We start from the raw sequence: 27,282 nt of genomic DNA, 5'->3' as shown, positions 1-27,282 counted from the left end.
CTTTTGCAATGTAAAATGGATACATTAGAATTGCTTGTTTCTTGTAAATTAGAAAAAAATTATTGACAAATAATAACGGATAGTTTAAACACCAAACCTTCTATGCCAACCATCAAGCTTTTTGCTTCTGAGTTAGAGGAGGGAGGAAACCTCTTGCAACAGAAAGCTCTGCAGATACACATCGTAAAAAGAATCAAGATAATTCAGAGTCACTTTTATAACAACATTAGGAAAAGACTATCTTTTCACTTGAAGAATGAGAACACAGGGTGTAAAAATCACTAAGGGTCAAAAGCATTGTCTGCTGGTGCAGAAAGATATGGGGGAGAAACATAGATATGTAATAAAGACACTTCCTAAAGGAGAGGTTTGACATTGTGTCACTGTCTAGGTATTACAGGAAAGCAAAAGAAAAGGAAGGCTAGAAGAACTAGATAGGCTAGAAAGACATGAGGATATATAGAATTTAGAAATTCTCTGCAAGAGACCAGAATATAGTCACATATGTTCAGTATGTGCTGCCAAGTTTAGATAAAAGTATTTCCCTGCAACCAGAGACACCCTGCTTCTTTCAAAGCCAAGCTTGGACTGAAAGGATACCCTGTGAAGAGTGACAAACACATTAATGAAAAGGAAACTAAAATCCATCCAAGCCATAAAACAGACTTTTGTTTAAGATAACCCCAGGGGGAAGAAAAGAAGTCAATGGTAGATTCCAATAGTAGCATGATATTCTTTCTTGAGGGACTTCCACAGGCTGGAGAAATGGGAAGAGAGGAACCTCACAAAGTTTAATACAGGGAATTGCAAAGTCCTGCTCCTGAGCAGGAATAATGCCATGCACTAGTATGGGCTGGGAGCCAACTGGCTAGAGAGGAGCTTGGCAGAAAAGCACCTGAGTCAGGCAAAGAGGATGGAGTCAGACTCTTCTCAGTGGTGCCCATAACTGTAGAGGCACAGAGGCTATGGGCACAAACTGAAATACAAGAAATCCCAGTTGAACAAAAGAAAACACTTCTTTACTATGAGAGTGACTGAACACTGGAACAAGTTGCCCAGAGAGGATGTAGAGTCTCCATTCCTGAAGATATTTAAAATATAACTAGACACAGTCCTGGGCAACCTGCTCTAGCTGATCCTACTTGAGCAGGGGAGGTTGGACCAGATGATCTCCAGAGGTCTCTGCCAACCCCAGATATTCTGTGACTCAATAATTCTGTGATTCTGGCCTAGAATTGTGCTTCTCTCTTTGAGGGTCTTAGACAAATGTCACAGATTTCTAGCACATGAACAAAATGTACTAGAAAGCACTCTGCTAGTATTCTTACATGCTACCAAAGGAGACATAGAAAATTGACAAAGGTTGCCAAGAGTCATTTCATAGGCTAACAGCCAAGTCCAAAAATGAAGGTAAGCACTTCAGAATACTAAATAGCAGATCCCTATAGTGAACCTGTTGCAGAGAATACAGTATAGGCAATATTAATTTGATTTTCTTCTTCCAGCTACTAGTATATATTTTTGAAAATATATATTTTGCCCTCCTTGTGTTTCCCCTCACTCACAGGAAGTAGAAACAGTTGGAATGAAATTATATCCTACTTTTCAGCAAGGTGACATTTTAAAAGGCAAGGTTACTAATAGAAGACTACTCAAACTTTATTTCTCTCCTTTATTTCAGAGAACTATAATTGACCTGTGTAGGTTTGATGATATGACATTAAAAGGAGACTAAATCATGTTTTAACCTCTCTGGTTAATTAAAGTTTTACCTGGGTCATGAGATTTACCCATGAGATTTAGAGCTTAAGTTACAGAGTTTTGCTGAATATGATTTTAGGATCAAATGGACTCAAACAGTGCACAACTCATCAGCAAGTTAATGAGTTTTTGCATGAAAACCAACCACAACTCATGCTAGACATGCCAGCAGTCTGTGGATATCCCTACATTCAGATAAATTCAGGTACATCTACTACTTATTTACTGTGACTATTAGTGATTGTGCCTAAGGTACTTACAATCACACATATTTCATTGTCCACCAGTAGAATGAAAGTCAAAGGAGCTTCTGCACATTATAGGCATCCTTTTGAAACCATGACAGATAATGGAGAACAATTTTGAAAAATTTCTTTGAAGAAATACTTAAACATGTAAGAACTCCCTTCACTACTGAAAGAGTAGTGAAAGAATGCTTTTTTGTCTTTGCTCGAAAAACTTTCAAAGCAATGAGCAATGAAGAAAGACTAGCAGACTGCTCTGCTCTGCAGTTTTAAGTATAAAGTCTGTGAAACTATCCTCTGCAGGGATAGCTTTGGAGTGTGGGGAGTTTTTTGTTTTTTTTTTGTTTGTTTGTTTTTTTGAGAGAGAGAGAGAGAGTTTAATTAATCCTTCCTTGCCTCTCTGCCTCACCAAAATGCCAGCAAGAGTAAGAATCATCAGCAAAAGAAATGATGCTGGTAAAACTGCTGAACAGCAACTCTGACTAAACAAAGGTGGAGGATGTGGCCCGTCCCAAGGTGTTTCTGGGTAGAATACTCATATTTCCCCCAGAACAATGCAGCAAAAGAAGAAGAATGGGAATTTTTGCTTGGAATGGGAAGATAAGAGCTGTTTGTTCTATTCACAGTCTGCTTCGGACCAGCCTTTGATCATGACCGAACCTCTGTCTCCATCATCCTTGGAAGTAGCTCAGACAGGGTGCATACTTGCTTTTTTCCTGATGTTTTCACAAGCAGATTGTACAGATGAAAAAAATCCTGAGGTCAAGCACCACTAAGTCTTTGAATCTGTTTTAGGGTTCAGGATTCTTTGCAGAAGAGTGATTTAGGGTGCAGTGCTTAGCTGAACATGTGCATATTGTCTTTGCAGGTGTGTATTTGTACTCTCTCCCTACACTGACTGAGATTCTTTCTCTAGACCTAACTTTGGAAATATTGGCCCTGCTGTGACACTGACAATAATTGCTTAGTGGCTGGAAAGAATCACATTCAGGGATGAAATGGAGATAACTCAAGCACTGCAGTAAAATTCTACTAGCCCCTGCCTTTTACACAACTTAGAGAAGTTGCTAGCCAATGTGTCTTGTGGATGCGTTGTAATTAACATATATCAGCCAAGAGAAACTATAGACTGAGCCAAATGATTCCTCACAATGTGTGTGTATCTCTCTTCCACATTAGCCTAACTAAAAGCCACAAGCCAAGGACAAAGTCTAGTTCTAAATTCATGTAACTATGCACCTAGTGAAGGTGTAATTCTGACTCACAGTGATTAAATTTCAGTGAAATATTAAAGGATCCTTAAATGATTTTAGCACCTCACCAGCAGAAAAGAATTTATTTTGTCATGACTAAACTTCATAACCATGTTTCAGAAAATTAGTTGTTTTTTAATGACCATGCTGGCAACTTTTTGCAGTGCTATAGAAAATGTGAACAGACAGAAAGGTTCTTACAGCCACAAGGGTAATTTCCAGGCCCATAGTGTAAATACACAGTGACTTAGCTCGTTTTCTTCTATACACTCTGTGCTTGTCTGCAGATACTGGCCATTTTATTCTCTGAAGTTCTCCAGAGCATTCATATATGTATTTCTGAGACTGCCAAAATGTGGAACTTTTTTTAACTTGGTCTGGAAGAAGTGAATCACTCCGCCCTCTTTCCAGCATGAAGAGAAGTGCAATTGCTGCTCCTGAACATATGGTACAGCCTAAGAAATAGGTAGTGTTGTAGGAGTATATCCATATGGATCCCTTATCACACAGTCTCCACCATTCGAAGAGATAGCATCTCTTTTTCTTTCTCAAAACATTCATATTTAAAATTTTCTGTCTGCCGTGTTCCAACATGCTCATGGTTCCTCGAGAGAGGAAAGCCCACTCCCATTACAAGCAACTTTTTACATATTGCTCAGCTAGCTTGGATCTATTCCACTGCCAGGGACTAGCTGCACAAGTTGCTAAAGCAAACATCCAAAATTATCCTCCTTTCTGTATTCATCATCCTGGATTTGTCCAGTCATTTCCCATAAGAATAAGATTTTCAGATACTGAAGTAGCTAGTGAAATGACGCTGAAAATGTTTGCTTCTGAAAAGAGCTACTTGTAATCACTTGAAATTACAAATTTCTATGTTGTTCTCAGCTTGAGAGATAACGTGTGGGGCATGATGTCTGCTCCCAGAATAAGCTTCTCAAATTACAAGATTTGTTTTCCTTACAAACCTATAAATACCATCTGAGTGACCTAGGTGATGAAACAAAAAAATCATAATTTCACAGGAATTCAGAGCAATTTTATGCAAATACTTCGAGAACCTCAAAATACTTTAATCAATATCTAAAATTATCCAGTTAGAACAGTCTCTAATGGAAACCCTTTATAAAAATCAAGAGAGAGCTACCCTAAGTTGAGAGATCACCTGACTCTACTCTTGGGTACCAAGCAAACAAGTGGATTTGGCTGGTAGTGTGTTTCTATGAATTGGATAACATACATGTAAGGCTTGCTAGAGAAATGACTACTGCAGTTGCTCACACAAAAGTTTACTATGGCATGGCCAAAGAAGTTCTAGCTAGCAAATCTGGCTGATACATGAACCCCCTTACCAGAGCAAAATTTGCAAAGGTGATGATGGCTGATATTAAATGTGCATCCTTTTCAGGATGCAAGGAAGAAAAGCTTGCTATAAATATAGGATGACTCAAATAAATATATAGAATAGTAAGGCCATAAAATATGATCCAGATAAAATGCAAATATATGAGTTATTTTCACCATAGTACAAATGAGAGCAGAGGCACAGAGATATGTGTTGAGATTGTTCACCGTGCTACCAGCACGCTATGCCTTAACTCTTCTTCCAATGTTTGTAAGCAGAGCTGTTTTAGGGCTAGGCTTATGCTCGTTAAACCTGGTAAAATCTGTACCAATGAAATGAGTCTTTTTTTTTTTTTTTTTTTTTTTTTTTTTTTTTTTTTTAAGAAATTGATACTATAGTCTTTCAACTGCAGCCCTGCTGGCACTGCAGTACTTGAGACCTTGATACTGATATATCAATAACACCAGCAAAAGCAGCAAAGAGCAAGACACTGATGAATGACTCTGGTGACCACTAACCATCCCAGGCAACAACACACCTGAAAAGACAGATCTAGACCAACCCCCTTCTACAGTGACTAATAGCACTGAGGGAAGGCTGAAAAAATGGAGAGACGCATCTGCACTGCTCAAAAGATCCTGGGATACAACTGTCCAAGGGACTGGCTGGCAAAGAGCACCCCCAAGCAAGAAAGTGCATATTTTCATGTTTTTCTCTCTCAGTGGCAGCCCAGAGCTTTAATTCTGATTCATAATTCACTCTTCTCAGTTTACACACAAGTGGAAATATCCCATGTCAGTTGGATCTTGTTAAGATGAAATCCATTGAAAAGGCACCGGAGGAACAGGCTAGGTGAGGCTTAATGGTTTGTAACTTAATAGCTTATCTAGTGAATAAACAACAATATAGAGACTTTGATCCTGCCAAGTGCTTTCTGCTCCCAATGGAAACTACTCAGAATTTGGTAGGATATAACTAGCAGTATTTGAAATGTGTCTGGAGTTTTCATTAATTCATTACTTTCATAGCAGTAAGGGCAGGGCTGATACATAAAGACTGGCTGAACTGAAGGTTTGACAGAGTTCTACAGTGTCAATTACAAAGAGTCTGCTTAGTTGTCAAGGAAGGCAAGGCCATGTAATACCTATTTTTGATAAGGTCTAAGAAGATGCATTCAGCGTATGACTGCTGTGACATAACTTTCAGTTAAAGTAATAGCTATTCATACTCACAAAAGGTAAAGTAACTGCAATTTTAATGTATACAGTTGTAGTCATCATGTATGCTGAGATGCTCAGTTTAACTGAACCTATGGACTTTACTGGAAGATTTGATTGGCAGTTTGACAGCTTTTACATTTTTGCCTTTGTAGGTGACAGGTTCACAATTGTTAAGAGCCGTATGGATGGTTGTGCACATCTAGTCTGCCCTTTTGGACTGCATTGTCCAGTATAGGCTTGGAAGTGTTATCCAGGGATTCTTCCACTGAGTGACAGCACGGTAGCTTAAAAGGACACCTAATCTGAAGGATTCCTCAGGGAATAAGTAACCCCATCTTCTTCTACTGGTTAATATTGCTAAGTTAAAAATTACAATTAATTTCCAATTTGAATGTACTGGTTTTAGCTCCAGGCTGAGAAACATAAATACTAGTTTACGCACTTGCATATAAAGCCAGACCAATAAGCTAAAACAGATGTTGAGATAGGGTGACCAAACCAAAAGTTTTTTTTTTTTTTTTGTTTTTTTTTTTTTTTTTTAAGAATCAGAAGGTGGTATAGATGTGCATACTTGGGGAGGAAGGTAGGGGGTTGCTGAGATTTGGAAGACAGTGTCATGGGTGATGGATAGCCTATTAATAGCTAAGATGGTTGGCTAAATAGCCTGTGGCACCTCATAAAGTAGTTGAGGGATAGGTTTGAGAAAGCCTAAGTGAACACAAACAATCTGTACCAGGCCAAAGTGGATGTGAAGAATATTCAGAGATTACTTGAGGGACAAAGAAGTAGGATGAGTAGTTGAAATTGAAGGGGATGTACCAGGTAAAGTGGAAGACTAAGACATTAAATATGTAAGAGGAAGGAGAAGTCACTTCTGGTGTGCCCAGACATAGGTCATTTATTTTGTAGCCAGTCACTTAAAGTGTACCCGTGGCTGTGACATAATTCTATGTGCTATTACTATATTAAAAGACACATTGAAATAACATTTAGAAGCTTCAGCTGAGGGCCACAGGCCCACATAAACACAGAACAACATAAAACCAGTGTCTTTGCTTTTAGAATGTGAGTTAAAAAGTTTCTGAAGTAATATTCAGTTCTAAGGTGTCTCTATCATCATTTTGATCATCATGAAGTCTGTGCAGGGATGTCAGTGTTACTCAGCCCAAGGGTTTTGTGCAGTAGATTTTTAATACTTTCATGATAAGGCATTTTCAAAGTTTTTGTTTCCTAGATAAAATAAAGATGACCTTTATGCTTTACTTTTCTCCATTCAAGGTGAACAGCAGCTCTGTGATCTACTGACAATGCCACACGATACCTACTGAGGAAAGGACATCCTGTGGCTGTCAGTGATTAATAGTTATATTTCATTCTCCCCAGAGCCATAACTCACTCAAAGCTTCAGCATTTGAGAATGATAGAACTTCCCTGGAACAGATAAATCCATAAATCCTCCCCAGCCACCAAAAAATTGCCAACTCTCTAGGAATTTCTTCACAAGTCAGGCTATATTTTTCACATTAATATGTGCATGCAACAGAAGGGAGAGGGGAACTGGTCACTGAGAGGAAAAATCATAGAGGTAGTTTAAGGTTATGGTTACTTTCCACACTCTGTTCACTATTGTTCACTTTGCAGGAAGAAAATGTCAGACAGGTGGATATCATATATTGTCTGCAGTACCTGCATCTGCCAGAATAACTTCATTTGCGATTGCGCTGGAAGTACATTCTGAAGTCTAGGACTTCTCTCCAAAGCATCCATATAAAAATATCACCAAGCAGCCTTCAAATGCACTGCCTGCAGGAACGGTGTACCAGTCACGTCATTCAGTTACATCTACTGACTTTAGCTACCAAAAGTTTTATTCTTGATAGCTCTGTAGAACAACAGAGAGACAGTGGGATTGTGTTTAGACTAATGTATCATCTATAAATGGCCACTATGCTCCAGTTACAGAGTATTTATTGCAGAAAACTTGACAGCCATAAGCATAATAGCAGAGTTGGGGGGAAAGGCAGCAGAAAGGTCTGCGTGGTCTCTGTCTTCTGCATGGATAGCAAAAAGACAGGGCTCTTCAAAGGGAGAAGCAGAAACCTGAATGATACTCCAATTCAGACTCCATCCTTAGAGGCATTTGTCCCCTATTCCTTTTGAAGACTGAAGTAAAGAGGGACTGGCTTCCTCATTCAGCAACTAAAAGGTCCATCTTCCCAGCTAGCCAAAGCTAAAAATTCACTGATGCTGAGATGAAGAGTCCTGTCTCCTGCCCGGCTGCACCTGGAGCTGGCCTTGCTGCTCCCAGCCACAGGGGCTGTGGCAAGTCAGGCTCACAGATCTGACTGAAATATGACCCCAAAGATGGTGAAGAACAGCTGTCACCACACTGTTACAGTGTGCTGGAGCTGGCGAGGGAAGACAAAGGTGAGAGGAGGAAGGGTAGTCCTCCTTCGGCTGGTAAATAGTCTTAGATCAATATAAGCTGACTGTTCAATCACAGTCTGAATTGGATGCTGAAGTCAGGTGGTACAAATACCTCTCTTGGGGAGCCAGGCAGTGAGTCTGTGTGGACTGTCAGCCACAAACAATATTTTTGTAAATAAAACAGAAGGCATGTAAAATTACCAAAATGCTAAGTGTAGAAACCCTCTGTTATACGCTGTAAAGTTCTGCTTTGTAGTTCACAGTATAACTTTTCTGGACTCATAACAGAAAAATCTCCTGTAGGTCTCAGGAGCTGTAGTTAATTTGAACAAACATTTAAACCAAAACTAAGTAGTTTTACTTGTATATTTTGTTTTTTAAAAAGTGCTCACGGATTCAAGAAATAAAAACCTAACTTTTTCAATCATTCAGTATCAAAATTTTTTTACTGTTCACTTTTCAGTGAAAACCTGTAAAAAATAATAGAATAAGACATTATTTCTTAAATACTTTCTTTAATTGTTGTAAAATATTACTTTATATTTTGGATAGAGAAGATTTATAATTTTATAGGAATTTTAGCTGTGGCCTAATTTAGCAATGACCTAATTAAGAAAAGCTTGAATACTGCTTTGAGTACTTTCTCCAAAGTTTTGGTGCTTATCCAAATCTGTCTGAACATCAGTGAAATCTCTGTAGCTTCTGAGGATGCAAAAGAGAACTGGAAATCACTGAAAAAGTCCGTTCTGTTTGGCCCACTCTGTAGCAAGTGAAAGTGCCTCATGTTATTCCAGTGCTGGAGCAGAGCAAGTACCGAATTCTTAGAGAATTAATAGTTAACCCATCCTTGAAAGCAATGCTGGATTTCTTATCTCTAGGTCCTTACAGCAGATTGCTTCCACTTTTTGATTATCTTAACTGTATTTGCCATTACATTGATGACAGATAAACCAGGACCATTCCACTCAGACCAACAAACCATGTGCTAAGTATATATTTGTCTGTCAGTGTTCCGTAAAATAATGGCATAAAGGACATCTGGAAATACTGAGGTCAGAAGAGAAAGCAAGGATAAGCTTGCCAGTCAAATTATAAAACGTGATCCCAAATGATTTATCTAACATACACATCTCGAACAAAAGAGATCTGCACAGAAATATCAGAAGTCATACCTGCCATAATTAAACTAATTAGCAAAAAAGCTCACAAAACTTCCAACTTGATTACACTGAATAGCAAGAAACCTGAGGACATCTCAATCCAGTCATAAACCTCATTACACTAAAAGTGGAAAAAGGGGATTAGAATCTGATAAAGAATCTGTTGTAGCTAAAATCCGTAGGAGAATGAAATGAAAAAGAATAGAGATTGCATTAATCAAAGTTACATTCAGTTTATATTTGGGAAAGGGAAAGAAGGGGGGTAAGATAAAGAATTTTTATTTCTAGTTCCCAGGTTGACTCTTCTGCCTTCATGTACCCTTTCTTTGTGTCATATGTATGACCCTTTTCATACTGTAGTTTCCATTTTCATTCTTCTCTCTTCAGCAGTGTTGTGCAGCTCTGTGCCTTTATGAATTTTCATTAAGAGAACATGTAAGAGACAGCACCCTAGATAAATAGCATGTATGTCACCTGGTTAGTAATGTAGCCATGCAAAGGAAAAGTACAACATCCTGTGCACCCCAAATCGGCCCAAGCATCTGGAGAAGGGGCTTTGCCTGTCATCTATATGCAAAATTTAGTAGAAGGCTGCAGCTGGGATGGGACAAGTGTGGAATTTATTGCTAGTGTCAGACAATGATTGAAAAATGTGACAGCTTCCAGGGCATGAATTGTAGCAGGAGATCTTAGGCTCCCTGAGCTGTAGTGCAGCACTTCAGCATAATGCAGAGCTGTTTGATTTCTGTCCAGCAGAGGGATTCATTACTCGCACCAAATCATGCTGTTGCTGCGTTAGCTTGTGTAAAGTGCACAAGTATTTTGCATGAGCTCAATGTCTCTTGGTCTTTCAAAACTCTTACAAGGACTAGCATTAGATATATCTCACAAAACTATGGTATTCTGAGAGCAAAGTTATTCAAAAGAAACATTGTGTTAAAATTGGGGTTTCTGCTAGATCCAAGTTTTTCTTATCTTCTGTCAGGAAAAATGAAAATGAAAGCTACAGTTGTGGGCATTCACACCACTCTTCCTCTCCCTGGCACCTGATAGGTAACCTGGGTCTGGACTTCACTCTGCTCCTCCACCACTCCTCTGCTCCTTTCCCTTTCCTTCACAGACAGCCTCCCTTTCTCATTGTGCACCCTGAATCTTCCTTGTACCATAGTACCATTGCCTTGCCATTGAGGGCGTTGAAAGGAGGGAGAATATGTTGGGCTGGGAAGTGTCCTGTGGTCAAGGGAGAGAGCAAATTGAATATGACAAATTTAGGAAGCTCTGCTTCCAGAAGAACAGTCCCCTAGGGGCATGATGCATGGTGGAGATAGAGCTATCACGCTTGAGGCTCTAACATCCACAAAGAGATTGATAGCAACATTTCCATGTTTCCAAATGAATTTTCATTTTTAAAGTTTTTTTTTTTTTTTTTTTTTTTTTTTTTTTTTTTCCCCATAAGCAAACAAAACAACTATTATGGAGAGTTTTCATCCTGGTTCTTGACAGAAACAGATGTCACAATATTGGAATTTCCCATGGAACAGATATTCCAGGGTTTGTTCCATTTTAACAGAAGCAGAAAATAAAACTGAGCTGATATATGGTTCTCTTCTTCATATGTTTTTCAGAGACGAGTGCCTGGAGGGTGTTCTAGACAGAAGTTGCACACTGCCACTGTGATTGTGAGACCAGATAGTATTAATTTTTTTTAATTAGTTTTTAAATCTGTTCATTTATTCAATGTGAGGAAAATTAATTACTTTGTGCTTCTGTCCCATCACATGACAGATAGGTTTACTTTGGGTAAATTGAGGCACCAGCTTCAAAATTTCCATAACATCTTCCATTTAGTAACCAGTAAATATAACTTGCTTTGAAAAGCTGCCTAGAGGCCTTTTGAATATATATCTCCATGTTGCCAACAAGCTTAATCAAGGTTACACAAAAGAGAGGAAATCGCAGAAGCCGGGAAAAAAAGTTCTGATTTGAAGGTTCTTGCTGATCACATCCTCAAGGACTTTCTCTGAGTAGAAGGATTGTCTCTGCTTCTATGGTTAGACTCCGTTTGCTTCCCTACGAACATGGAGTGCTTCTGAAATGAAATCACATAAAGAGGGGTAGACAACAAGTTTCAACCCGGTACAGACTTACATGGCTTCGCTAACTCATGGACATGATGCTCTGCAAACACGTTAATTCAGTCTTAAATGGAGAGGGGAGGGAGCCAGTAAATTTTCAGGAAGATCCAATCTCTCCAGTGATCCAATTACAACTACCAAAGCTAGAAATTTTTCAGGAGAGGGCAGATAGACCAGAGTTGACCAGTCTTCCTGACTCAACTGTATATACCTGAGAGCTACAAGATACTTACCAGACATTTCCAAAGGCTAATCAGGTTGGGAGGCAGGAGATGGTTAAGATTCCCCGCAAAGAATCCCTTTACCTTACTGATAGATGGGCTAGGCGCACATCTGGCTCCCAGGGTGACGTAGCAATGCTCACTTCTTCCCGCATGCCACTACAGGATTACCTAGAAGAACCCTGTGTGTCACCACAACCTGACTGCTGGTCTCAGGACCTAATCCTGCTATGGCAGTGACTCCCAAACTATTTCTGAGCACCATGCAGCTATAAGGTCACAGCTTGGTCACTCTGAGCAAAATTGTGATTCTGGCCATGCTCATATTAAATACAAGATCCCAGACATTTTAACAACCCCCTGAATTTCTCACTGTGACCTAGACACAGCTGAGGGGAGACTAGAAAGAATGAAGAAGAAAACTATACAAGCCCAAGTGGGCACACTGATAGTGAAAAAGGAAAGCAGCCTTACTAAGATTTTGCCCATTATAACCTGCAATAGTTGAACAATGTCAAGTGATCTTGAATAGATAGTTATAGAATAGTAATGAATATGGGAGTATGGTTAGCAATCATCGCTACAAGGTGATATGGATTTTGAAAAGAATTTATAGGCCTTTGTGTCAGGTAGGCATCACTAAAAAAAAAAAAAAATGTTACAATTCCACACTTTACAGCAACAGAAACCTTAGTGTTATATGTACTAATCAGGCCAAGGAACAACTCTCCTTGCCTAGTTCTCTGTATCCTTCCTTATATTTTTCAACTTTTTCAAGGAAGCCTAGGTATACAATGAGGGCATATCTTTGATTCCATTCATCTGTAACCTCTAGCTCAGGCACCACTCAGTGATGAGCTGAATCTTTGTCTACAGTAGGGCTAGCAATAGGAGTAAGATTTATATACTGATGAACTAATGTTGCTCAGGAAAAGGGAAATATTTTTGTTTGGAGATGCAATGGAAAAATCCCCAAAGCTTTGCAATTTCTAGATAAAATATATCTTTTAAAGATGTTAATATGAAAGTTCTAATCACTCTTTTGAAAGAAAACTGTATTATCATTATTATTCTTTACTCTGTAGCCAAAATATCAACGAGCTTTTGAAGGAAGTTTTGTGTCACTGTGCTACACCCAGGAGTATTCCACCTCTGCCCTCCAGAGTGCTGTTTCTTTCACTCTACTCGGATAACTAACACATTCGTAAACCCCAGTAAAACCAGTTATAAACACCTGTGCTGCCACATAATGGAATATGCAGAAAAATCTAGGAAAAAACGAAACAAACAGAAGCTGCTTAAGACCAACTAAATAAAAGGATTTACTCTGAAAAATACTCCAGCTCTAGCATAATTAGCTAATTAAACCACAGCCAATATAATTATCTACTATGAGAGAGCCTAGATGGGGAAAACAAAGTGAAAAGGTGAAACAAACAACAATATTATGTTTCAGCAGAAACAAAAATAAAAGCTAAACCCTCAGACACTTCCATTAGTCAGAGTTTGTATAGCACAAGTTCTACCCGCTTCTTAATCCCACTCCAGTCTGGTGTCGTATGAAGGTGCAGTTCTGAGCACCTGAAAAGGGACTGTTACATTCCCTCAGGCTTTTGGTGGTACTCTTCACAGGCACGAGTCCTGCTCCCAGTGTTTATGCCATCTTTCTTTCCCCTTGCAAACACTCCTTCATTTCCAAAGGAGTTGAGTGTCGTCCCCTGAGAAATAAAATAGAATTTAAACTACTAGACATATATATAGCCTTGTGTCTTTGATGTGCCTCATCTCCCTAAGCAAATTGCATAGTTGTCAAGTTTCTACCTCAAGTACTTCCAGGTCATTCATGCAGAGAGATCACAACATCACTAGTGCCATTGAGAATGCAAGGGAGTTGTTGTCCCATTCTGCTGCTGCCCTCCGCTTAGCCAGCAGCCTGGGTAACAGCAGCCTCCCAAGCCGGCATAAGGCAGGAGATGCTCAGTGTCCATTGACAGTGACCATTCCTCCTTCCGTCTGCTCACAGAGCAGGGGCACGGTCAAGATAGTGCCCAAAACAACAACCAGAGGAGGCTGCAAGGAACAAAGGATGGAGGAGTGCTGCTACTGCAGCACTGCTGGACACCTAGCTCTCTTCTTGGTACAAAAGGGAAAGGACACAGCGAGGCAGATTGGTTTCAATCCAGCTACCTTCACTCCTCTTCCTCTCTCCTGTGCCTTCTCAAGCCATGACCCTCTGTGCACAGGGGAGGGAAGAGCAGACACTGAGCTCATGACTTGTCCTGGCCCCAGAATACCCAACCTGCAATTCTGCCTGTACATACTCTGATTAGCAAGATTCAAACTCACTTGAATGCTACTGTCCCAACTTTGAAGTGCAAAGTCCTGGGAGGTTCAGAGCACTGCAATCACTGCGATGTATCTTTCTTATTCTGCAACAGGCTTCAGGAGAAGAGAAGCAGGCTTCCCCCTCCTGCCCAGCACCAGCAGAAGGACTGATTCATCAAGCCTGACTCTTTGAGGCAATCTGCCAGACGATAGAACTGCTGGTGGGGTGCCTCTGGGCTGTCATCTGCCCATATGTCTATTGGGCAGCTAGTGCCTGTGCAATCCCAGCCCTAAGAAGAATTCAGAGCAGGGTTTGGAATATCTGTATTTGAACTGGTTCCATAATCCAAATTGATTAAACAAATAAATATATAACAATAATAAGAAGAAAGGTTTTGGGTTGAGCAAACAGCTCTTTTACTTGTTTTCTTGTCAAAATGAAATAAATTGTGAGGTAATACATTACAAAATTTAAATCTAGGCAAATTCAAAATAATGCAGGAGAAAGGGGAGGGAGGACAGATGGGCAAATTCAGCACAAATTCACACATAGTGCTAGCTGACTCAAGCTGCTCATCTGTGCAAATAAACTAAACTGTAAAGCAGGAACGGTTGAGCAGAGAAGGGGTTATGGTACAGCCTTACTGAGTTGCATATAGGAACGCTCATGCTACCCTAATTCACAGCTGTAACCCTTACTGGATAAAAGCTCTTTCCCGTCTGAGTATCCTAGGCTAAGTATTTCTTAGGCTCTCTTGCCTAGTGCCCTGGGTAGCCAAGTTTGTTGTCATAGCACACAAGTGCTTCCACTCTGCAAAGCTCTCAGTGAAAGGCTGAAGCCAATTCCCATTTCCCTTCTGGGCACTTCTCCTGGAGTGGACTTTGTGAGATTCTTGTCAAATGCTCTGGAACTAGCATAATCACACTGCGACTCTAATGACATCAGTTGGGTTCTTACAATAGGGTAGAATTTGCCCACTGTCTAGACTGCTTTTTCTCCATCTGTAAAAATTGGAGCATTTCAGTTTAAAAATGGGCATTTCTCAATTGCATTATACTCTAAAGATTTCTTTAGATGTCAATACCAGACTGTTATCCTCAATTAGGATTGGAAGCCTTTGTGCTTGGCCCTGTTACAGATTATTCTCCCCTGTACTACCCTTTTATTAGACTGTAAAACATGATACATTTGGGGGGAAAGGGTAACATGACAATAGAATAACCTATATCATGTTTTCAAAGATACACATTACCACACATTTTCCTTCTTAACCATTGAAACTTCAAGCTACATTTTGACTGTATCTTTTTAAGAATAAAAAAAGAATAAATGACTCCCTTGTAGTACAAACCTTCATTGAAGACCTACAACTACTCAGAACATTAGATGGAATATGAACCTGATTTCTAGACTGCCTCAAGTTTTAATCTTCTTAACTTGTATGAAATCCTCCCTCATTCTTCCCTGATCAGAGCATTAGCACAAAGGCTACTTGACAGAGCTATCTTAATTAAGCCCTAGAGTAGGTTTAAATGAGAAACAAATGTTGCATTCACCTTGTACTCATCATTTGAAAGAAATTTTCCTCACTCAGAGTGCATATATTTTGCTCAGAAAGTCTGCTTATTATAGGCAATTGCAGAAATAACCAGGCTTATAAAAACTAAAGACTTATTATACCATTTAATTGGTCTAGTGTACTCTTCATTTTTCCAGTGCTGTATCTATTCCAGTTGCAAACTTTTCAAATGATGAATTTTAAGTTATTTCTCCAAGGAAACAAACTGTATCAATGCTATTGTATGTTAAGGTTAACTAGCACAATCTCTGTAGAGAAAGGCATTGTCTTTCTGTAATAATCTGAACATACAAACTGAAAGTCTGATATGCAAGCATGAGGGTGTACCAGGAAATTTAGAACAAGGAGTTATACAGGTGAGTCTGCAACAATGGCAGTAAATTAAGGCACTTGGCTTCGGCTGTTTGTAACTGTGGGCTATTCTCTCCCTCCCCTCCTCTCCCTGCCCTTGTTATTTCTGAGCAGCTGTAGACTCAAGAGCAAAAGGAGATACACTCTGTGTATCCCCTAAGTTGGTCAGATGCAAGCTGCTTCCATTTGGACTGCTGTATTAGGCAGACGTTCAACATTATAAGCTAGTAAGTGCTGAAGATACCTGGTCAGGTAGGTATAGGCTGAGGATGCTCGATGGCATGTCCCTCAGCACTAAAGGGTACCAGCTCACTGTGGAAAGGCATGTCTCTTACTGAGGTTTGTCTGGAGGCTATTACTATAAGAATTTGATAAGGTCCTGTAGTTAATTATACCTAAGACAGGGAGGATTGCTCCTTGGCTAATAGGCAGCCTTCTGCTGGCTGGCAGCTACCATTTAGTGTTTTGATTTGTGTGGGAAATGTTGTGTCCACTCACAGCAAAGCTCACCTGTACAACAAGTGGCATTTTCTGTCAATTATTGGTAGTGAAACAAAGCAAACAACAATACACTGCTCCTCTCTTTCTCCTTTTCAAAGACAGATTAAAGTCAAAATACTGCTTTTTGTTAGCTTGGAAGCCTTTCCTCACTTGGAGGGTCAGTGTTCCCCTCTTGGAGATAAGATGGCATCACAGGGCAGTGAGTCTAATCACTCAGCTCTGAATGAACTCATTTCCAAACCGTTCCTTGTGGGCAGAGGGTAGGGGACAAAATCTTGTCTGTGGCAGTACTCTCACCATGGGGTTAGTCTGAAAGTATTTGGTGACAGATAGTCAACAAGTCTCTCAGAAACATGTATTTCTGAACATCATTCAAGAACATAATACTTGGGCTACTTTCTCATTGTCACGGTGGCAATGAAGATGCTTCTGATCCTATTTGTTTTCACTCTTTGCTGTGTTTCCTGTCCTTGTAAATCTTCTCTTTTGTATAGAGCAGCTCTACACACTCTCCTACAGTTTTATTTTTGTTATTCCTCTGGGAGCTTCATCGAAAGCTAAGAAATCCCCATCATCATCAGACTGCTTTGTTTTCACTGCATCTTTTTTCCATTCTGAGGTAGAAGACGTGAGGAATAAAGCAAATACCTGTGATAGTCTTATGAATGCTGGATATCTTTATGTCTCTCTCATGGGTTTGATAAGTATTCCTACTCAAAAAATTACGCATAAGATCTTACATGAGCCCACAAACAATGCCATCAGCCAGAATTCAACTGATCAGTGCCTGAGACACAATAAAGGGAATCTGCTGCAGAAAGAGCAGCTGAAGCCTTCTCTGAAGGAGTACATCCCCCAGATTGATCATTTTTAGCTGCCCTCCTCCAAGTCCTTAGGATCTTGGAAATCTAAAAGAAAGACATCTTTGAAAGGGGTAAAAAGGCTTCCTGTGATTTAAGAGGGGAGTTGCGTAAGGTTCTGGGTCAGACAGTCCAGGACACAGGAGCTGTCAAGGCACCCTGCCTCACCTAGCCCAGTGCCTGAAGCCTGCATGTGAGTGAACGGGAACAGAGATGAGCAAAACAATCTCAACTGGGAAAGGCAAATTTTAGGAATATAATATGCTTTCAAGCTTGTTATTTATTTATTTATTATTTTTTTTTTTATCTTTCACCTGTGGATAAAAAATAAATCATCCTCTTCTTTGAGCAGGTAGTGTTCTGCTGCTACTTTTACTAGTGGGTCACCAGTCTTGAAGGAGATTTCTTAATCTGACTGGCTAGAGATTACCTGGGCTTTTTGTGCCCCAGTTAAAATGTAGGGTGAAGTGAGGAGAGGGAGGAAGTTCACAGATGTAGATTTAGAAGGGCCAGGGAATAATTGCCAGAACCTGTCATCACTGATGCTTTTTCCATGATGCATAAATTGACCTAGGTATTTGTAGCTATGGTCCAAGTCCAGGAAGGAATTAGAGTGGTCAGTCTCTGGCATCACCTGAAGAAGCAAAACTCTGACATCAAGAAGAGCATCTTGCATGCTTAAATGCAACTCACATAGAGAGAGCATGGAGAAAATCAAGCCTTGTGGTTTGCACTGTTGGCTCCTCTGAGGAGAAGCCACACTTCTAATGTATGGGTACATGTTGCCTCTTACAATGAAACCTCTAACCAAGACTGGCACTATTGGAGGTGTCTTCCCCACTTCAAGCAGATTTGTTGCACATAGTTAACAAAAGTAACAGCACTGAGAAAGCTGTGTTTTCCCTAAATAATGATGTTAAGAGGGGAAATTATCACCTTTGAAATGTGATGAAGGGCTTTATTAGAAATGCTCTAAAAGCTACTACAGGACTACTCCCAGCTGTGATTCTGTAGGCAGTGTTGTTTCTTCAACTGGTTTACTAAATTAACTAGAGCAAACCCTCCTTCATCCTCCATTTACCTCTCTAGAGAATAATGATAAGCCCAAAACACAAGGTTTTCAGGCCAAACCAAAGCCCATAAGAACCAATGGTGGTTACTGTCTTCATTTCTGTGGGGTTTAAGTCAAGCTTTCAGCAAGCATTTAATTAGTTAGCATTTGTAGCTATCAACAGTAACTATTATTGCTTTACATGACTCTGAATGACGTAAGAGGTTGTTACTATTAACCAGTCAGAATTTGGCAATATTTTTTGCCCAGAGCAGCATGTGTACTGCTATAAATTTGTCCTATATTTAAAATAGGAAAGATAGTGGCAACTGTGCAGCTGTGTACTGGCTTGTTAATATTCATGAATGGTATGAACTTGAATATGTTAAAAATTTTCATTTAGACATCAAAATGTTGACTCACCTGGAGATTAATCAAAATCTTATTTCAGTAGTTCATTTTGGCATCAAATGTGTAACTCTCTATTGCAATGACAGGCGGGGACAGCTCCTGGCATTTGGGTTCAGAGCAGCTAACAGAGGGGATGTGACAGATGTTATGGGCAAGCATTAGCTCATCCTGAATTCCCCTCAAGTAAGAATACTGAGCCTTTGATGAGCTAAATAAATAATTAGCAGCAGAGATAACACAGGAGTATAGCTGTCTTGCACTGGAAACTGATTCTGATTCCATTTCCACCTGTGTAACATCTCAAACTGTGGTGGGGTTATTTCTGAGAAACATGACAGGTGTTGAGATAAGAATCAGGCTCTTTGCCTTTATATTTGGCTCCTGAGGCACTGCTCAGGGGTAGAGCTGTAACATACAGACTCTCCATATACCTCACTAAATGTTATTAGACAGTTGTTAAACTTTAAAGGAAAAGGGAACGCTGCCAAACCAGAGAAAGTGCTGTCCTGTCAGTCCTTGTCTTGGAGTTTTCCTTCCTCTTCTCTGCTCATTTCCGAAGGGCACTCCCGCAGCGGTAGCATGTGCAGTCCAGCGGTGGCTGTTGTGTAGGAAGCAGTAATGTGGGAAGCTGTTGTGTGGGAAGCTGCTGCTCATGTATGCTCACATACTTCTCATGCACTCACCTAAAGGTAAATTTCTCCTGTAGAGTTAAATGGCCACTTAGTATTTTGTCTTTCTGTAGTGATTATCAAGCAAGAAAATAGTTGTTTAGGCAGTGTTTGCATGGTTGGTGTCTGCTCGTGATGGACTGGACTGCTTCTGACCAATGCATTTCATATCAGCTGCTGTATGAGCATAACATGATGCTGACAGTTTGTCACAACAATCTGGGACCACTTTAGTAACAATCCAAAACTATAAGTCTTTTCTTTAAATCTTGGCTAATTGCATATATTCACTTCATCATCTGGCAATACATGTAATTTTTGCCATTTCCACTGTATTTTGTTTTCTATTTCTCAAAGGCTTCCTCTACAAGCATAATGAAAACAACAAGAAAAAAAAAGGCAAAACAAAGCAAATAAAAAGCCTCCCCCATACTTCTTCTGGCAAGAGAAAAAGAAAAGCCTGATAAGAAAATTAGTTCAGCTGAAGAAAACAAAATCCTCAGTCCCAGAATATATGCTTTTGTGAAGCAGCTTCTTCATTATGTCTAAAGCCCTTCAGCAAGTCTGCCCACACTGAGGATCCTCTAGAAGCAAAAGCATTCTATTGCTACAAACCAGTTTCAGGTGACCTGAAGTACCAAACGTCCAACTCAGACTTTCTCCTGCCCTACTTATAGGAATTTTGCTTCTATTCAGGAATGTGACTTCACAATTTTATATTTATACAGTTGCTATCTCAACCTGTCAAACATAAATGATTAATTCATGATGATTAAAGTTTTCATATCAAAGTCTTTTCTACTAATGGTTGTTTTATCTAGTGTTTAAATATAAAAGTGCTTTCACCAAATCAAGGCTTGCATACTGGATATAATGTAATTGGAATAGCTCAGCTTCACCTATTGAGGCTGAGGAGTGGGTTTCACACCAGTCATGACCCACAGAAGACAGTTTATTACTAACAAAGTTTGAGATAGGAATGGAAATGAAAAAAAGTAGAAGAATTGAAGGTATTCACCAACAAGTCTTCATCTATATGAATCTGTTCTCTATATCATGAGTGTAGATGTTCAAGCCTTTCGGAATAAATTGATCTGTCCTTTCTAAAATCATCAAAGATCTATCTCCAACAAGAGAAAGTAAGAGAAAATGATGTGATCATGTTTTACTACAGCATCAAACTGTTGAGATTATTTGCTCTGAATGGACAGGACAGGGCTTCCCCTGATCACAGTCTTTAGTTGGCAGATCTCCACACAAGAAGCTTTTGTTACAAGAAGCATTAGCAATCTAGGCAGTGGCATCCCTCTCCGAGGCACAGGCATGGACCCAGCCTGGCGTTCATTGCGGTGCTGCTGCTGGGGAGCACAGCTTCACACATCTCAGATATTTCTAAGATTTCAGCACCTTTGTCACAAAGTATTTCTTACTGGCAGGCAACTGAACAGAAGAATGGTTAGGAATGTTTATCTAACCCTGATGTTCAAACTTCACCCTGATGAAGTTCAAACTCAGTTAATTACATCCTACCTTGTAAAAAGTATCTGTAAGTGTGTATGTTATTCTTCTTCCAAAAGATGCTTTTGCACTGTCACCTGACTGCCAAACTGCAGCTAATACTTGACTGAGAGGTGACTGTATAGCAGTGGCTGGTGATCTCTGTTCTGCCAATCTGTAAAGCACTGGCAGTGAAAGAAGCTGCATAAATCATTATTATGTTGTTTAAGTAATCAAATCCATAGCACTATTGTTTAAATAGGCTGGAGATGTGGAGTCATTTATTCATATTTTAATGCCTAAACTGCCTGCTACATAAAATATATATTGAAAAAATAAGCTTTCAGAAATATATAAAATGCATTTTTTTGCAGTGCTGAATTTATAAGCTAGGGAGATTGCAGTGCTACAGTAATTCTTAATTTGTAGAGTTGTTTTTTTATCACCCTTAGGATGAAATACTGCAAAATAAAATAGGTCTAAATCTCTCATAAATCTAGTGGCTGCATCATATTTCAGATGCACATTTTTAAGTGGCTCCGTCATTGTTTTAATTCAAAATACAGCCAGTAGGCTCAGTGTGACCGGGAAAGTTCTACAGACCACTTCCATTTTTATTCATCTTCTGAAATTGTGGTGGATTTCTGTACTACAGAAATACCTGATGGCCAAAACTGAGATTCGGTCCCACATCGTGCGGGGCACTCTACCCGTAAGAAAGCCTCTGTTCCCAGACGGTTTCCTTGAATTTAAACATTGCAGTTAAGTAATGTTCCATCTTAATCACTCGTGGCTACCGCGGTTACTGCATACCACACCATGACTTCAGAGGAACGGGCTCCCTATCCATTTACATGGGCTCCTGTTTCCATTGTATTTTCTCACCCGTTTATCCCTGAGGCGAGGCAGCGCTGTCACCCCCACGTTATGCACGGGAAACCAAGGTGTCCCCCTCCCCCCCCCCCCCCCGCAAGATGAAAACCCTTCCCTTTGTGTCTCCTCCTGCACCTTCTCCCGTGCCCCAAACGCGCCCATGCAGCTCTTTCACACCACCTACAGCTCATGCAAGAAGAATCCCATAGCTGGAATGGAAGCAGGAATGGGCCTGCTGTCCTACATAACGATCAGGAGACACATGATTACCAAAAGGATGTGTGTAGGGGGGAGGAAGGACTGCTGTTTTCACACTTTGACCATGAGTACAATGTTCATGAAAAAAAGTTGAGGAAAGAACACAGCAAATTTTTGTCTTTTCTGCGTACAACATTTCTTACAGGCAGGGCAGGATGTGCCTCGGTCCTGACATACGTATGTCAGGATTTAACTTATACTAAGTGCCCATCATTTTAGTAGCTAAGCAGTATCCCAGCCCATTTAGCACATACACAGCATTTCATAGAGCAAAGCACTGTAAAAAATTGTGTTCCCTTAGGTTTTTCTACATGCTCATTGCTGTGACATGCATCTGACCAATTAAAGCAAAACAGTTTTAGTTAATTAACTCTAAGGGACTGAGTGGTTCCCTGGCTGAAAGTCGTAAAGAGCCAGCTTTGATGCATGCAAGTGCCACTGATTAACTTCAGATATTGGACAATTCACTTCATCTTCCTGTGCTTCACTTTTCCCTGGTGCAAAATGTGGGGAAATAAAATTTGTGTTCTTTTGTGAAGTGCTTTTGAGAGCTGTGAATGAAATGAGCTACACATCGTCAATGAATCCTCACAAAGTGCCTATGGGAAATTTATGTAAACAGCACTGTCCTCACTGTATTTCTGGAAAATAAGACACCACTAAGTGAAGTAATGTGCCCAAAGCCTCACTGGGAGAGGCTGAGGGTACAGGATAAGAATTTAGGGTTGCTTGAGACCTTGACTGGCACTTATTCTTCCAGATGAGCAGGGCAAATCAGCATCTTCCTCCCTCTCATTTCTGCTAACAGCATCTAGTTTTCACCTCTTCTGCTGCTACATTATATGTCATCTCTTTTTTGTTGCTTATTTACCCTAACCATCCTACCCTCAGTAAACAGGATCGCTTCCAACACCTGACAGCCTGCACAAGTTTCTATGTTCAGTTGCAGGGATATTGTTGTTCACGGGGCCAAATTCAGTATATGGTGTCATATGACTATTGACACCCTTCAAAATATTTTTCTTCAGACTTATACTAGGCTCAAGATAGCAAATAATGTTGAGTTTTTGCTAAGAGCTTTGCCTCAGGAAAAACTAGCACTAGCATATTTTCATTAACCCTATTCCTAATATTCTACCATTACTTAGTTTTATCTTATTCTTTCATTCTACTTGACTACACAAAACTGCAAGTTCCAAGGCTAATATACCACTTCTACAGTTCATTAGCCAGAGCAAGGCAAATAATTTCCACCTGTTAATTGAATTATTTCAACATATTTTTATAATTAAGCAAAGGAAATGAACAGTACTGAATTTCCTCAATTTTTTTTTCAGTATTTGAGTAAACATCCTTTAAAAAAATCTTTATACTTGCTTATCAATACTTCTACTTTTCGCAAAGAATGTCAAAGTTTGGAGTAGCTAAATAAATCACTCGATTATTTCTGCTCTTCAACTGACTGAGGTACAAGTATTTCTGGCACAAAATTTTGGCCATGTCAACTTAATATTCAGTTCTGAAAACAAATTTAAAATTCGATTTCACTTTATGAGAAAGGTGAGTGAAAAATTTCAAATGAGCCTTCACCGAGTCTTATTTTGACTTTTTCCGCATACTGAAAGCCACAATAAGGTAAAGAAGAAAATAGGAATGCCTGTCCTGGGCAAGGGAGGTGACTAGTGTGATTTGCAACTGCATCAGCTCTCACTGCAGGCAGTAGGGGAAGGGTACAGTAGTTTGCAGGCCAACAGACAGTAACCACAACCCTACCATAGAAAACTATGGATTGTGTTTTGGCCAGGATTTCATGCTCAAAGTGGAATTAAAATGTAAATCCCATGATTCCTCCATCAGATTCATTTCTTCTTTACTGGGTTCAAGTTGCTTGCAACGTATTTGTGTGTTCGGTTCTAATCTGACCTGAGATTCTGACTTCTGCTGGTAGCTCATGTATATCCAAAGGCAGACTTTAGTTCACTATATCAGTATTGCTATCTGTGCAATAAGAAGGCAGGAAGGGGTGGTTTCTAGAGATTCATTTTTAGCATAGTGCATCAATCATTTTTCCAAGAAAGAAGGAAAAAGCAATAACACTATATTTTCCTCTTCTGTTAAGCAGTTTCCTACTTATTTTTAATTCCTAAAATTTATTACTTCTTTCTTTTTCATGACTTAGGTTCATTGCAGAATGTTTTACATCAACAAAAGTCAAAAGACTTGTAGAACTGGGGGAGCATAATGAACTTTCAGAGCTTGCTTTTGAAATTATCTGTCTCTTCTTGCATTTAATATGATAAAAGACACTAAATGCTCCAATGTTGTCAGCAATTACAGTTGTGTAAAGCTGATGTTAGCGAAGTAAGAAATAAGCTCTTTCATGTAAGTGAAAGATGTCTTACTAACAACCTTGATTCTTGAACCAGCGAATAATTAGAGCCAGTGTTATGGATAGACAGCACAAACTTCTCCCACACTACTTCTCTCAGTAATATGATTCAATCTACACTACAGGAGGAGGGCATGGTAACTTCTAACTTCTAAACTGTCAAATTTTGCTTACTTTGTCAAGCTTAGTAAAGGAGGGTATCAACTACAGTAGTAACTTTTTTCTAAATGGGAAATGTTAACAAAAACAGGTGATGTTAGAGAATGAATACTGCACATATTTATAATATATGACTTGAAATGGACAGAAAAGTGATGGACAGACCAACATCAACTGGTAGACTGATAGATTAAAAAAAAAATTATCGGACAACTGTAATTTTTTACTCAAAAAGTAAAAAAAAAATCAGTTCAAATTCAAATCAATGATGAAAAATAAAAGACGTCACATCCTATTTTACTTTCTCTGCCATTATCAGAGGACAAACCAGCCATTGCGTTTACCTGTAGATCAGGACTTCATCATCCGAGCAATTATATTGCAGCTGATACATTTTTACCCGGGGAGCTGACTTGCTCACTGTCCACTTGACCAAAGCTGAGGTAGTTGTCACATCCGACACCAAGACAGCCCTTTCTGGTGGACCTTTTGTTTCCCCTCGATTAGACTTGCTGGAGCTGGTGATGTCTGAGAGCCTGGATTTCGGTGGAGCTGCTCGGCCTGTGCCATTGCTAAGATGAGGGAGCTGAACAATTGAGAGCTCAATCGTTGCGGTCGACTCTCCAGCAGCATTGGCTGCTATGCATGTGAAAGTCCCATAATCCTTGGACGTGGTGATGAGGATATCTAGGGTGCCATTGTCGTAGACAGCTGTCCTTGAAGAATTCCCAATGAGACGGTCATCAGGGGCTACCCAGTGAATGACTGGGGTGGGATCTCCAATGGCTTTGCATTTCAGTGTGGCAGTTTGCCCTTCTAAAACCAGCAACTTGTGAGTATGTTGGGTAATAAGAGGTGGCTCACAAACAAATTCTTCTTCCCGTACATACCAGAAGTACTTTCCCTTTAGACCTGGAGGTGAGGCACAAGTTTCCATATCATCATCTCTGTCAAGTCGCCTTAACCACAGTAGCTCGCAGTTGCAGTGCAGCGGATTGCCCCCAAAGCTGAGAGACAAAGGTGGCGAAAATGGGGTAACAGCTAATGGAATTACTTGAGACCTGGCAAATATAGGATCAGGGGGAAGCTTCTGAAGTCTGTTGGATGTTAAATCCAGTCGGGCCAATTTCTGAAGATCTGCAAATGTCCCCTCTGTAATATAATCTATCAGGTTATGATCCAAACTGAGCTGGTGCAAGTTTATCATCTTCCTGATAGATTCCCAGGGAATGCTGCGGAGATTATTGTAGGAAAGGTCTAAGTCTTCCAGTGTCATCAAGAAGTCCTCAAAGGCTTCATCAGAGATGCTGCTTAGCTGGTTGTTGTTTAAAATCAAGTGCTGAAGGTTAATTAAGCCTCTCAAAATATCCTCTCCAATGTCAGGCAGCCTGTTGCTGTCCAAATGTAAAGACCGAAGGCTCTCCAAGTCAGTGAAGGAGTAGGGCTGTATGTAGCTGATGGTGTTTCTGGACAAAGTGAGGTCAACAAGTCCGGACATATTGGCAAAGTCCTGTCGGCTGATATTGATAATAAAATTGCCCCCAAGACGGAGTTCAACAGTCCTTCGGTCTATGTCTAGTGGTACAAATAGGAGCCCCTTAGAGGGACACAAAGTCCCCAGTGACTCAGACAGATTCTGACAAACACAGTATTTAGGACAAGCATTGACTGTGACAGCCATTCCAAACACCAGGATGCTGCAGAGCAATTTTTCCATGGTAAATCACGCAACAGTACCTGCAGGAAATGAAAAGAGTTACAAAGAATATTAGCAGTTATGTTTAGCTACCATTCCTGTTTGATTTACCTGACATCTACCTACAGAGAGACTTCCCAGTCCATCCTCTCAGGAGCTTTATCTAAAGTATCCATCATTCTGGGATGGGAAGATTAAATGTTATAACAACATTTCCCCACATAATAGATTTCTGTCTTAAAAAAATGTGATTTTGGTTCCAAATCTGAATGAGATAGGAATTCTTTGCATTTATGCCTGGTAATAGGTGCTTGTAACTACCTATTCTCTAGTTACCATTTTATAATTTTACATTGGTTATCTGGAAGAAGACACATCCTACCACCAGAGTGCATGGCTTACTAACCCTGCAAGATTTCATTTGGAGTAATGGGTGCCTCTTTGAGGGTAAAAGCTGTCTTATAGTAATTACATATTGCTGCATAATACTGTAGAATTAATCTTAGGGTTGAAAGAGCTGGTTTAATGGATAAAAATAACTGTATATTTATCCTTCAGTAATGTGCTTGGTAATGACCGTGTAATTATTTGACCAGTCCTGGGGCAAGACAGTTCATTTGCCACCCATGATAAAACTCATGAGAAACAGTGTAGGAAACAGAAATCACTTGCACAATCATCACCTGGATTCATGCTGTACTCAAGAAAGATGACAAATGGAAAGATGTAAAGTTAACATTGTCTAGCTCCCAACAGAAGAGATGTAGGAGAAACCTGTGCTGCTTTTGGCTTCCAGCAAGCCTTCCAACACCCTCTTGCTCTCATACTGCAGTCTTTCTTCTTGTAGTGACAGCTGAGCTCTCTTCCACATCCACTAGCCTCTGTCTTATCCTGCC

At 39.9% G+C, this 27,282-nt stretch overlaps 1 protein-coding gene across 1 annotated transcript in view; it reads right to left on the bottom strand.

Moving 5' to 3' along the window:
• LRFN2 (leucine rich repeat and fibronectin type III domain containing 2) overlaps positions 1 to 26,407 on the bottom strand; it is a 37,722-nt gene extending 11,315 nt beyond the window's left edge. Inside the window, exon 1 of the mRNA XM_062573605.1 lies at positions 25,035 to 26,407. Coding sequence (XP_062429589.1) covers positions 25,035 to 26,407 — 1,373 coding nt within the window. The remainder of the gene's footprint in view (positions 1 to 25,034) is intronic.
• Between the last annotated feature and the right edge of the window lie 875 nt (positions 26,408 to 27,282).

This window comes from Rhea pennata, chromosome 3, assembly GCF_028389875.1.
Source record: "Rhea pennata isolate bPtePen1 chromosome 3, bPtePen1.pri, whole genome shotgun sequence".
NCBI lineage: Eukaryota > Metazoa > Chordata > Aves > Rheiformes > Rheidae > Rhea > Rhea pennata.
Note: the sequence above shows the minus strand (reverse complement) of the source record. Positions and strands in the feature narration are given on the sequence as shown.